We start from the raw sequence: 14,540 nt of genomic DNA, 5'->3' as shown, positions 1-14,540 counted from the left end.
TCAGGTCCGTCGAGTCGGTGATGCCATCCAACCATGTCATCCTCTCTTGTCCCCTTCTCCTCCTGCCTTCAGTCTTTCCCAGCATCAGGGTATTTTCAGATGAGTCAGTTCTTCGCATCAGGTGGCCAAAGGATTGGAGTTTCAGCTTCAGCATCAGTCCTTCCAATGAATATACTGGTTTCCTTTAGAATAGACTGGTTGGATCTCCTTGCAGTCCATGGAACTCTCCAGAGTCTTTTCCAGCACCACAGTTCAACAGCATTCCATATTTATGCTGTTATGTTTTTTTTATAGTGTACAAGTAAACAATATAGATTTTTCATTGATTAGTTTAATAGCCACTATAGAATTTTAAAAGAAAAAATTAAACTTTATAATAGATAGTTAAAATAATTAGATTTCTGTGTTTCATAGTTAGATTCAAAGGATAGGCTTTGTAATAATTTTGATACATTAGAATCAGTAGGCTTTTCATAGTACTCTGTTTAATTCGAGAAAATGTGCAAAATTTATCATAGTAATTTTTAAGCTTAGATGGTCTAATTGAATTTTGCATATAATCATGTACATATAGCCTGTATCTTTAATTGTATATATCTACATATGAGTGAAATTTGTTTCAACTAACATGTGTCTGTTATTTACTAATGAGTGATGGAAATGTATAAGGATCTATAAATAAGATTTAAACAAACTCCTCCCTCACTGTAGGCTGTATTTACAGTTTTTTTAAAAAAAAGTTTTGTTTTTGCACATTAATGATATTTGCAGCTTTTCTGGGGGAGTGTTTTGCAGTCTGAGATTTTACAGTAGGAGAGTTTGTTTTTGGAATATCCTTATTTGGGTCATCTTACAGCAATTACGTAAAGCTCTTGAATCAGTTGACAGGATCAATATAGAAACTGGCACATTAAAGAAATTCCATATTTTCATGGGGTTTTACTGTACTTTCTCAATTAAACCATTTATAGTAGAAATAAGAGCAAAAATACCTTTAAGCAGAAAAAGAGCATAATATGTATTATTTTTCTTATTTGAAATTATGTAGTTCTTGCAGAAAGGTGAATTTTTAGTCACTTTTGATTTTCAGTAAGTTTGCATATTTGACAAATGTAGTCATTTAGTGATATGGCAAAATATTATATTTTATTTAATTACTGAAGTCATAGATTTACCTTTTCATTTCCTTTGACTGTTATTTTTTTTCAAAGTTTCATTTCAGGAAACATTTACAGTTGTTTAAAGACAGCAGTGTAATGAACCACCATGTACTTATGATCTGGTTTCAATAAGTCCTAAGTTGTGGACAATCTTTTTCATTTATACCCTTCCCAAATTATTTCGAAGCATATCCTTGACATACAATTTAATCTATCATCTATGTTTAAATGATAAGAATTTACAGAATCAGTATTTCTGTGTTGCCAAATGATCAAGTAACTTGTAATCTAAACTGAAGTCTTTTGATTTGAACAAAGGCCATACTTGATTTAACTTTGGTCAACAAGTGTAAACTTGTGCATGCATCCCTTCCAGCTGAAATCCCAAGGTTTTTAACATAGATAAACCTTCTTTACCAAAATCCAGTGTCCTTGCTACATCTTTTATTTCTACAATCCATCTTCATGCCGCTTATACTACATTCACTTTGAGTCATTCATGTGTCTCACTTCTTTGGAGATGCTTTGTTGCTTTGCTTCCCTGCCTGAAATGGCCTTTTCACTAGCATCTGTCTCCCCATGTGACTTAATCCCATGTGTCTTTCTAGCTCCAGTGTGCATGTTAGTTCTTATATGAAGTATTTCTTGATCCCCTTCGTTTAAAGTAGCCTCTCCTCCTAAATCCCTGAAGATAGCAATTCCCAAATCTGTCTGCAGAACAGTAGACCTTCAACATGCTGTGTAAATCAGGATGCCCTGGTAAAATAGACTTAGGAAATGCTGCCTTCTGTTGGAGGATACCAGTGGTGATTAACATTTTTAATCTGTTTAAATTTATTTACTACATTTCAGTATTTCCCGGATTTATCTGATTAGAGATTGCTTTTGTTACCCAGTACCCGTTGGGAATGCTTTTATAGAGTTATCTCTCCCTCTGTTAAGACACTTACCTTCTGTCTTATTGTATGTGTTTTCTGTCCAGTCCTTCTTTCTTTGACACCCTGTAGTAATCTTCTTGAGAACAAAGTTGTGCATCTTGATTTGGTTTAAGAAAATAAGGTCCATCATGCAAGGTAAAATATATCCATTATGTTCTGGATAACTTAAAAATATTTCTGATGCTTATTTTTGCTCCCTGTAATATGAAAACATGTATCACAACTATTTCAAGTTTCAAAGCATCAGTGGTTCTTTTCCAGGATGTTTAGTTAGCCAAAATGGTTGAGAATGTAGTGCAACTCTGTCAAAAGTAATCAGATGAGAAGGAAAATTATTCACAGAAGATCAGTATTTGTCTCTTGAGAAAGTGATACAGGTTTGATCTGGGAATTATAAATTTGGCGACTGTTTAAAGGAATAAATATATGAATGCTTATATGAATGAAGTTTCTCCCTCTGGTTGGAGTAAGGACAAAACTTTTTTAAAGTATGAGTTTATTTGAAAATTTATATTTTTGTAATGATCAGCTCTTAAGGCTCTCTCCCGTATCTGGAGTATTGCTTCCCCTTTCAGGAATAGGAGCTTCTGTTTTGTAAGCCTTTGCTGTTGTTTTAATCTCTAAGTTGTGTCCAACTCTTTTGCAACCTCCTGGACCACCGGGCTCCTCTGTCTGTGGGGTTTCCCAGGCAAGAATACCAGAGTGGATCGCCATTTCCTTCTCTAGGGGATCTTCCTGACCCAGGGATTGAACCCCTGTCTCCTGCATTAGCAGGCAGATTCTTTACCACTGAGCCACCTGGGAAGCCCTTATAAGCCTTTAGGAAACACAAAATATCAATTGATTTTGATAAAAATGAATGGGAGACTGAGATGTTATTACTTTCTTAATGCTTTTATTCTTTTTATTTAGTTAGTTTTTTTTAGAATCTTTGTTATGTAGTCCTAAATGCTTCCCTCTGTATTGCTGCACCACTGAACAAGTATTATTAAAGTATTAGTTGAACAAGTGTTATTAAACTATTAACCTCTCTTGTATTCCATGAATTGTTCATGATGGGAAGAAGACATATGGAAGGATCACCAGATTTTTTAGTGTTGCAGTCAGATGCTTTATAAGTGGCATGCAGCTTTTAAGTAAAAGTCCTGGGCAAGCAGGGTGGAGCCTCCAGTAGTGAATTTTCAATCATTTCGGATCCATTAGGATTATTATATCTTTTGTTTGTGAAATGGGTTTTGTGGTTTGAAGATGCCATGAAGTCTGTTTAGTCTACTTAGTTGCTCAGTTGTGTTCGACTCCTTGCAACCTCATGGGCTGTCGCCACCAGGCTCCTCTGTCCATGGAATTCTCCAGGCAAGAATCTGGAGTGGTGGATTTCTTTAAATCTGAAATGTATGTTAAGTGTTGAAAAGTGGGGTAGTGTAAAAGTACAGCTGCCATTTCTTGGTGATAAATGATGGATATAAATGTAATAAATTGTGTACTAAAACCTGCATGGCAGGAGATTCTTTACCATCTGAGCCCCCAGGGAAGCTAGTTGTCAGAATGCAGAATGCTGCATAACCGGGAAAGACAGGCTGTGAGAAGGGGCTTTTGGGATTCTATAATCCTGTCTCTCTTGTTTTGAGTACTGCTTATGTGTATGCATATGTTTACTTGGTTGACGTGGGTACTTCTTTATATCATATTTAAATATGTATTGTAGTTTACATAAAAAGAAAAAAAGACTTCAGAAAGCATCAAAAATGACAAAAGTTTGGGATTTCTCTCCTCACACTCCGATTGCTATTTATTGTGGCATTTCATAACAAATCCCCCCAAACCTTTCATCTTGAATACTCTGGCCAGTAGTAGTTATATACCTCATGTCATACTTCCATTAAGAAGTGTTACACTCTTGGTTACATGTTATTTTATTTTGCTTGAAAACCCTGTAGACCAGATTTATTCGAGTAATGTTACGTTTGTAAGATTGATGATATTTGACACATGTTTGTCTGAAGAAATTTAGCTTCTTTTCTTTGAAATGCAACTGCACCTTAAGAAATTTTTATTAATATTTGAGCAGAATTGAGCAAGACTTAATATTTAAAATCAACGAACAAATGGAGCCATTTTCTGACTTGAAAGAAGCTTGTTTTCGTCCAATTTTTGCAGTTTCCCCTCTCCCCCATTCCCTTAAGCAGGCTGAAACTTTTGGCAGGTCGAAAGAAGCATGGTATAGGTTATATGTATTTCTCCAGATTTGGGTTGTTCATGCTTGTAAGCAAGGATATAGGGCCTGGGGGACAGGCGAGCTGATGGGCGTACTGAGAATAGCATTTGTGGCAGTCCATTTGCCTGCGCTATGTAGTCCTCTCCCCCCAACCCCATTGACTGGTTTCTAGTTCTTAAAGAACTGGTACTAAAGCCCATGTCGAGTGACAAATTCTTAATGAGGATATTGTTTTGTTCATGCAAGCATTTAATTTCTCAAAGAGTTTGAAAAGCTCTTGTGTAATACAATCGTGATTGCCTGAGTTGGGTATGAATACAATGATGAGTCTGTAAAATAAGTAGACACAACTGTGTTCATCAGAGAAAGCATCGTGGGGATTTGTGCCAAAGGGTGGAAGGGTCAGCTAAAGAGAGCCGATAAAGAGCTGGAAAGGGAACACAGCCAGTGTGATGAGAAAGGAGACGCCTTTGTATTTGGCTCAACAGAAAAGGTGGCCTTGAGCAGCTGTCTGATGTGGAAATCCAAAACCCACGTATGATTAAGAAAACAAAAGACAAAGACTGATAGATGTCATTAGCAGTCATTTCCAGTGTGCTTAAATTTAAACTCAGATATGCAGTCTCCGGAGAGACCAAAGGATTGTGTAGTAAGTAACTCTTTCCATTGGCTTCTGTTTTTTCTTTGAGGAGGAAAATTTATTCCTTACAATCCTATTGTTATTTCTTAGTGTTACAGTGTGTATTCTTCATTTATGTTAGTGGTGAATAATATATAAGGAATGTATTTAAAGGATCTTTAAAATGCAAAATTATTTTTAATTTTGAGAAGAGGAGCCTTTCTTTTTATGCTTCTAAGGAAGCTTGTAACTTCCGTAAGGAGACATTGACAGGTTAGTGTGGCATCTAAGACCAGTCCAAGTTAAAGCCCTGTTCTTTTGAGTTCCCATCAATACACGAAAGCCTAGGCTACCATGATGTTTTTATAGCCCAGGCAAGTGTGCAGTATGAAGTGGATTCTAAACATGTGTGCCATGAAATCACATGGCTTCCCTATTCTCTGCACATATTGATAATTCTCACCCATTGAGCCTTTCAATGGCATTACTGTTTTGTATACATAAAAAATAAAGTGAAAATAAAATCAAGTTTTAAATTCAAAGCTCATGGAATCTTAAGAGGGTCATTAATTGGCAGTAAGATGGTCAAATAAATCTCAGAAGTGGTATTTAATATTTTATGTCCTTATGTCTTTCTGGAAAGTTTTTTATAGTCCTTTCTGAACTTCATTCAGTGTATGGTCTTTTGTGACTTTGTGTCCTTCACTCAACATAGTAGAATATTACATTTTTAGAGTGGTTTCACGTTCACAGCAAAATTGGGCAGACGGCACAGACATTTCCCATGTGCCCCCAGCTCCACACATGCATAGTCTCTCCCATTGTCAGCGTCCCTCACCAGAGTAGTGTATTTGTTGCACTTGATGAACCTACATTGACACATAATTATCACTCAAGTCCATTGTTTATCTTAGGACACACACTTGGTGTTGTACATCACTGGACTTCGATAAATGTAGAATGACGTATATGGTTCCCCAGGTGGCCCCCGTGGTAAAGAATCTGCCTGCCAATGGAGGAGAGACGAGATGTGGGTTCAATCCCTGGGCCAGGAAGATCCCTTGGAGGAGGAAAATGGCAACCCACTCCAGTACTCTTGCCTGGAAAATTTCATGGACAGAGGAGCCTGGCAGGCTATAGTTCATGGGGTTGCAGAGTCAGACACGACTGAACACACATGTGTGCATGCATATCGCTGTATATACATCATTGTAATATCATGCAGGATATTTTCACTGTCTTAGAAATCTTTTGTGCTCTGCCTATTCACCTCTGCCCTCCCCAGCCCCCTTCCCCCAGCAACCATTGGATTTCTTAGAATGTCATATAGATGGAATCATAGCATATAGCCTTCTCAGATTGGCTTATTTCATTTAATAATATTAAGTTTCCTCTATGTTGCTACCTAACTTTAGGATTTACTATAAAACTACAGTAATCAAGACAGTGTGGTTTTGGCAAAAGGACAGATAAATAGATCAACAGAACAGAATAGAAAGCCCAGAAATAAATATTTGATGAAGGAGCAAAGGTAGCATAATAGAGCAAAGATAGTCTCTTCAGCAGATGTTGCTGAACAACTGGACATTCATAGGCATGAAACTGAGTCTAGACACAGACTATTCATCCTTCACAATCATTAACTCAAAAAGGATCACAGACCTAAATGTAATGGGCTCATATGGTAAAGAGTCTATCTGCAATACAGGAGACCCAGGTTCAATCCTTGGGTCAGGAAGATCCCCTGGAGAAGGGAGTGGCAACCCACACCAGTATTCTTGCCTGAGAATCCCATGGACAGAGGAGCCTGGCCGGCTGCAGTCCACAGGGTTGCAGTGAGTCAGACGTGACTGAGCACGCTTGCACTAAGAAAGCATTGCCTGTGGTTATGAAGATTTACACGGTTTTGTTCCAAGCTTTAGCTTTAGTCTTTTCCAGTTTGTATGCAGTGTGACATCAGGGTTCCGACTCATTTGTTTGCACGTGGATATCCAGTTGGCCCATCATCATTTGTTGAAAGGACTATTCTTCCCTATTGACTTGTCTTGGTAGCCTTGTTGAAAGTTAGTTGATCATAAATGCAGACATCTGTTTTTTTCCAAAAAGGTGTGAAATTTTTTGAGTTGTTCTTTTCAAGGAAGATAAAGCAGGGTGTTACAGAGAGTAGTTAAATCCTTTGTATTTCAAAATGAGTTCAGGCCTTCTCTCCACTAGGGCCCCTATTCTGCGAGAACTCCATGTAAAATTGCATCAGTCTTTTAATTATGGAATTATCTTCATATAGTGGAGCTTTTCATGGATCTTACCTTTATTTATTGTAAACTTGAGGTTTTTTACTATCCAGTTCTCTTTTACTTTGTTCACAAACATTGTAAACTTGTTAGAATTAGCCCTAGTATTGTAGAGATTTAGGTGGTGGTGGTGGTTGTTGTTTTCCTTCACTTGTTTTCAAAGTTTAGCTGGAGGCAATGGTTAATGTTTAAAGGAGTCATGCTTATAAAGTTGGGATAGTGCTGAGAGGCTGATGGTCTGCTGATTCTAGCTGTAAAATGTGTTTTGGAGAGCAGAAAAACAATTTGCTTTCATTCCAGTACACTCTAATTCTTGAGGTCCACTGGCTTTCTAAAAGCATTGACTCAAAAAGTGAAATGAAGAATTGTGAACTACATTTTCCTTAGTATTCTTTAGTGTTTGGAAAGCAAATACACTTATTAGGGTCTGTTGAGGCAAAACTGTTATCAGAATTTAAGTTAGATGGTGTCTCAGATAGTAAAGAATCTGCCTGCAATGCAGGAGACCTGGGTTCAATCCCTGGGTTGGGAAGATCCTTTGGAGGAGAGCATGGCAACCCACTTCAGTATTCTTGCCTGGAGCATCCCCATGGACGGAGGAGCCTGGTGGGCTGCAGTCCCTGGGGTTGCAAAGAGTAGGACTTGGCTGAGCGACTAAGCACATGTTGACTTTAAAATTCAAGAGATCAGTCGCCTCTAATATAATGCCACAGTCCACAGGTATTTATTTCTGGTTTTCGTTTGGTTCTTTTTTTACATTACATTTTAAAAGGGGAATTTTCTTAGAGACCATGTTTATGCTCTTTTCTCCAGTTCTGAAAGTGTATGTGGAATATGTATATTTGTTGTTTAGTCACTAAGTTGTGTCCAACTCTTTGGCAGCCCCGTAGACTGTAGCCTGCCAGGCTCCTCTGTCCATGGGACTTTTCAGGCAAGAATATTGGAGTGGGTTGCCATTCTCCTCCTCCAGCGGATCTTCCCAACCCAGGGATCGAACCCATGTCTCCTATATTGGCAGGCAGATAAAGTATGTTTTGGTATGAATTAGATGGGAGTGTAATAATGAAACCTACTATGTAAATACTGTGTGCTATATATGTTAAAGTATGTTGTCTTTATAGTATATTGTATACTAAGTCACTCAGCCATGTCTGAGTCTTTGTAGCCCTTTAGATTGTAGCCCACCAAGCTACTTTGTCCATGGGATTTTTCAGTCAAGAATACTGGAGTGGGTTGCCATTTTCTGTTTCCAGGGGATTTTCCTGACCCAGGGATTGAACCAACATCTCCTGTGTCTCCTGCATTGCAGGGGGGTTGTTTACCCGCTGAGCCAACAAGGAAGTCCTTTTTTCTATGTATATGTCCGTAATATTCGTTCAGTGATTATAGTAACATCACAGTTACCCAGAAGCAGATTTTCCAGAAATCCAAAGTTTTCTAGACACCATCCTTTAAACTCTGAAATACACAGAAAAGATCTCTTTTTAACAGTGAGCAGCAAATTAGAAAGCTGGTACCTTGTATTTTTATATGACATATGGACTTTCTCTTAGGATCATATCTTCTTTATAAGTTCCTCATCTTCTTTAAAAATGAAAACTCAGGGAATTCCCTGGCAGTCCAGTAGTTAGGACTTCATGCTTTCACTGCTCAGGGCCCAGATTCAATCCCTCATCAGGGAATAGAGAGAGAAAAGTAAACTCAAAATTGATGGAGTTGAAGGAGCTAAAATGAAAACTAAAGGGTATCAGAAACAACAGTGACTTGAGCTTCTCTAGTGGTTGTGAAAACAACAGCGTTACCAGTTCAGAAATTGCTACTCAAAGGCCTTTCTGAATTCAGGGAAGCACGAATGTACAGTTAAGGAAGATTCTGTTAAAAAATGGCTTTAAAATGAATGCAGAAAGCCTAACCTAATGAGTAGGCAAGCACACTGTTTGAAAAATTTTCTTCAGTAGATGACTTTTTTTTTTTTTTTTTGCCTAGGTGCCTTATAAATATTAAGGTTGGTTAATATTTAGGTACATTGTTTAATTTATTCAGCATATTTATTAAGCTATTTGTCAGGTATTATTTTAGGCAGTAGAGATTCAGCTGTGAACAAAAGACACAAATGCTTGATCTTTATCAAGTGGGAGGAAGATAGAAAATAAAGCAAAAAGATAGTAAGTATGTTACTGAACATATAAATTCTTTTTATTTTTGACAGTACAAGTCAAAGTAGTTAATTATTGTTCATGCCTTGATAGCTCTCTTCCTCTCAGGATCAGTTACTAGACTGAAACTTTCTGCTGGTAGGATATTTTCAGGTATGCTGTTCATGCTGTTCCAATTATGCTGTTTTTTCCAATTATGCTCATGTGTTTCATGCAGTTTGGCTGTTTTTTTCCTTTTTTTTTTTTTTGGCCGTGGTAAGAAAAGTTATTTTTTTATAAAAGCCTGTCTGTCTCATTATATTAATTTAGATTCCAAATAGAGACCCAAACTATGAAACAGATAACCTCAGTTTGATCTTCTAGTGCCCAACATTGTTGGCACTAGGGACCGTTTTCATGGAAGACAGGTTTTACATTTATTGAGCACTTTATTTCTATTATTCTTACATCAGCTCTACCTCAGATCATCAGGCATTAGAATCCCCGAGGCTGGGGGCCTTTGCTCTAGTGTGCATTTTAGGGAAAAGTATTTGTAAAATATTAATGAGATACTTGTGGAATGATAGACCTAAAATTCTTTAGGGTAGGCTTTTTGTGTCCTTTGATTCTCCAGTCTCCTTTGAGTAGTCCTTTAAAAGCAGTTCTGTGAGACACTGAAATATTGTTTTGTGTAGTTGATGGATGACGGCATTCTGCCCAGAGACCTTATTGGAGTAGTCAGGAGGGGAGATGAGAGCCTCATGGATGACAGATACCACTTACTTGACTGAACTGTGTTATGTCTTGTTCAGTGGCGTTCAGGAAGATGGCATTGGTGTTTCCATGGTGTGGGTGTCCACTGTCAGGAATATGGGATTAATTTTTTTCAGGAAGAGAACCACAAAATAATCCTTTCTACCAGTTTGTTATTGGCTTGGCTGAAAGCAAGAAAAATGAAGTTGGATGCTTAAAGGAAATGCTCAGGATTGTGTAAATTAGTTCCCCAGCATCTACTAATGCACCCTTTGTGGATTTCTTTTCCCCGTTGGCCCCATACCTAAGTTACTCCTTCTACCTCCTTCCTTCCATATTTTTGTCATTTCATTATAGGTGTACATATTCCTTTTCTTTGCCCTTAAATTCCAGAGTCAATTGTATACTTTCTGTTTCTTCTTCAGATGATTTTGCTAGACTTTTGAAACTGTAGGGTTATGAACTTCACATGGTTCTTCTTGGCTTCTCTCTCTTATTCTAGGAATAACTAAAAATGCCCAGTTTTTGTGAAAAGCGAATACCAGTTCTTCCCAGATTTGTTTCTTATTGTAACAGAGTCAAAACCCAAAGAAAACTGTAGAGGAGGACAAAAAAGGAACCTCTTTTAGCTATTAAAATAATAGCTAGGTTATGAGAATTTTATGTGAGATTTGGGGAAAAAAAAGAAAAGCACTTGATTTTTCTGTTTTTATGGCATCAAAATATGATGTACCAACAGAAAATTTATTAAGAAATTTCTTAATATTTCCCTTTGATAAATTTCAGGCTGCTACCCTTGTCCCGGACCCAACATGAATCCTATTGCTCTTGGGAGTCGCTGGCTTGCTTATGCAGAAAACAAGGTAAGCAGAGCCCATGTTGGAATATTTGTTATGGAGCAAATGTTGAGTTTTCCAAACGTAATTCACAACCAGTAATGAATGTTTACCTTACTAGTTTGGTTTTGTTTTAATTGGGCGCCACAAAATCGTCCAATAAGCAGTACACATGTACTCTCGACTCAGCTTGACCTCTGAACCATTTCAGAGTAAGTTGCATATATCTCAGTGCCTCCAAAATACTTGTTATCAGCCAATTTAATGTTGAAAAACTACTTTTATCGGTTATACTGTCCCTATTCCAATTTTGTCAATTAACCCTGTCTTGTCATTTGTAAAAAACTTCTTTCCTGTGGTGCAGAATCCAGTCTGGGAGCAGGCATTATATTTTGTAGGAGTGTCCCTTTCTTTCTTTGTCTTTTACAAGATTGGTAATTTTGAAGAGCATAACCCTCTACCTCTACCCCTTATTCTTTTTATTTTAATAGAATGCTTTTTCTTTTGAGCTTTTTGATGTTTTCTCTTGATTATAACCGGGTTCTATATTTCTGGCTGGAACAGTGCATGAGGGTTGTTCTGTAATTCCCACAGCATCACATCTGGAGGTACATGATACACATCTGTTCCTTGTTGGTGATGCTAATTTTGTCAGGGTCTTGTCCAATTTCCGTACTAAATCATCACAATTTTTTTTCCTCTGGTAACCAATAGATAATTTGGAAAGAGGAGGGTTATATCCTACATTTCATCAAAATCTTAGCTTTACCTAATCTTAGCACCCATTGATGATTCTTGCCTAAATCAGTCTTTCCTATGAATATTCCAAGTTAATGATTTTCCAGTTCCACTCTCCACCAGTGGGTATTTGGCTCTCTGTTATAATCAAGAACTTCCCCATCTTTTTAAAATCTTACTGTATCTGTATTTTTGATATGGGCTCATGGATTCCTATTTTTTTCAGTGGTTTTTATTATTTTTCTGTCTAATTATTTTGGTTTTCAGGTTGTCCCAGAGTCAATCAACAAGAGCCCCTTTAGTCTGCTTCTTGTGACATTGTGTTGTGGGTTCATCAAAATTAAAAATACTCTCCTTACCTGCTATCATAAGATTGTGTCCAGATGCATTTTGTACTTGCCCTGTCTGAGCCCTGGAATCATCTGATTTTACGGGTTCTTTTTAAATCAACAGTGATTAGATACTTAAACTTTGTCCAGTAGACGTGTTCTCTGTACTGGGGTCTTTTTGCTTCTAGACTCTTCCAGTGGACAGAGTTCACAAACATGCATGTTATAAACCCACACATATTTCTATGTATACACATAAATAGGCAAATATACATAGATGCATATTTGTGCACTCATGTATTTCCATATGTACATAATACGTTTTGGAAATGAAGAGTTGACATTGGCATTTCCACAGGATTCTTTGTCCCCTATTTCCTATTTATATGTCCTTTGTTTTGGATAGGAGACCATGGCATCAGCATGTTTTCTTCATCTCTTCAATTCTATAATAAAAATAATTGCAGAATTGCTTGCTCACACTGCTACAAAAATCAAACCAACTAAAAAGAGTTCAGGGTTTTCTTGCAATTCTCTCTACTGTATTACTTCCTAAGACTGAAGATATAAAATCAAATGCTGTGTTCATAGGCTGTTTGAGTTAGTTTGTCCTTTGTCCGTTTTTTTTTCCTTCCTCCATTGTTGTTACATTGTATTATTCAATTATGTATTGTGTATCAAATAATATATAATGTATAAATAATGTATTATTTGGTAGGTAATTGTGTATGTTTGTTTTTATATTTGTTTTATTTATATGCTTATATATTTTATCATGTGTTTGAGATATATATATATATATATATATATTTCCCTTTCTTTCCTAAAAGATAACATTTTATATGTGTGTGTGTGTGTATAGATATATATGTTCTTTTGTACACTGCTTTTTTCACTCACCAGTATTTCCTAGAATTTGGGCATGGTAAGAGTTTTGCACTATAGAAATTTCTGATTTATCTTTCATTTTGATGTACCTCAGATGCAAATATAATTTTTGCAGAGGTCTGAGTTTTAAATAGAGTTTTGGCTTAGTTATGTTTATGTAGAAATGCTGACTCAGATTTAGTTGAATTGAAGAGGTATGGCCTGTTTTCCTTGATGATTTTAATTAGCAGAGACTGGGAAGAGATGGTGGTTTCTAAGATAATGTCTTTCCTTGCACGTCCTCCAGGAGGCAGCAGAGGGATAATTTTCATAATTCTAGTGTGTATTTGTGAATGAATGAATGAGTGAGTGGGTGAATGAGGGAGATTCTTTTCATTAGCTAAAATGACTCTTTCTTTTCCCATGTGTGGAATTTTATTTACCAGTTACCTGTGATTTGGGAAATAGCTCACGACTGTTGTCTTAAAGGATTGTTTCTTTTTAATGTTAGAGATGAAGAAAATTTCAATTTTAAAATAAAAGAATAAAAAGTTCATGTATTTTTATCGGGTGGGGTGGTTTTAAATTATCTAAGGCATTTTTTTTTAATATTTTGGGAGAGGAAGATTCTGGTTTCTATAGGCTTTTAATAATTCATGTCACAATGTGGAGTTATTCTAATAGTCTGTTGCCATTTTATTAAAAAGTTTTAAGTGTAAAAATATGGCTAATGATTTTTATATTTCCCTTTCTGTTTTTTAAACCTAAATTTAGAAAGTGTAGGGGCAGTGGAGGCTTCAGTCCCGGTTTATTGCTCAACACATGAGAGAATCGTGCATGTGAAATTAGTGATTCATTTTGAAAATTGGCAAGTTAGTTATTTACATTAGACATGAATAAGGACATGTCTCTTCATTCCGATGTTAAAACTAGTGAGCCCTCTGAAGTGGACGGCTACTATATGTGTCATAGTTGATTTATGCATAATTTGTGCCACTTTCCCACAAACACAATCGAAAATGGAAATATGGCACACTCTTTTGTCTGTTTTTTAAAGTTTCCTTTTGCTATCTTTATGTAGGAATTAAAAGGACAAAACCTCCAATTTGCTAGCATGTTAAATATTTAATGTTAGGAAGTCATGGCTAAGTCCTTTGATTATGTTTCTAAAATTTATTTGTGGAAAGTCTGCCAGATCTCAAATCCTGCCATTTCAGTTTATGAATTCTTAAAGACTATTCATCTTGTAATTAAAAATCGTATTTGAGCATGAAACTGCCTGAGTGGCACCGATAGATTATAAAAAGGGGTAAAAGTGTCTCAGCAGGGCTTTTAGCTGTTTGTCGAAAAAGGGCTCATGCAAACATTCCCACCCATCACCATCATTCTGTGTGGTAAATAAGCTCTATCCTAAGAGCCTGTAGAGTTAAACAGTTTAACAGAATGGTCACTCTCTCTCTCTGCAGTTGATTCGATGCCATCAGTCCCGTGGTGGAGCCTGTGGAGACAACATTCAGTCTTACACTGCCACAGTCATTAGTGCTGCTAAAGTGAGTAGCCTGGAGCTTCTGGGAGGTTTGATTACGCGGAGTAATTATCACATTTCTCTCCCGAATTGTATTGTGATTGTCCCTTCCCTTTTCACTCACAAGTATGGAA

General features: G+C 36.8%; 1 protein-coding gene across 8 annotated transcripts in view; it reads left to right on the top strand.

Moving 5' to 3' along the window:
* The window catches only part of BCAS3 (BCAS3 microtubule associated cell migration factor), a 579,738-nt gene that overhangs the window by 137,922 nt on the left and 427,276 nt on the right, over positions 1-14,540 (top strand). For all 8 annotated transcript variants that reach the window (XM_043902888.1, XM_043902895.1, XM_043902891.1 and 5 more), the window contains exons 10-11: positions 10,898-10,974; positions 14,348-14,431. In XM_043902888.1, the coding sequence (XP_043758823.1) occupies positions 10,898-10,974; positions 14,348-14,431 (161 nt within the window). The remainder of the gene's footprint in view (positions 1-10,897; positions 10,975-14,347; positions 14,432-14,540) is intronic.

The sequence above is a fragment of the Cervus elaphus genome, chromosome 5 (assembly GCF_910594005.1).
Source record: "Cervus elaphus chromosome 5, mCerEla1.1, whole genome shotgun sequence".
NCBI classification, from domain to species: Eukaryota; Metazoa; Chordata; class Mammalia; order Artiodactyla; family Cervidae; genus Cervus; species Cervus elaphus.
The sequence above is the reverse complement of the archived record's forward strand: the minus strand, read 5'-3'. Positions and strand labels throughout refer to the sequence as shown.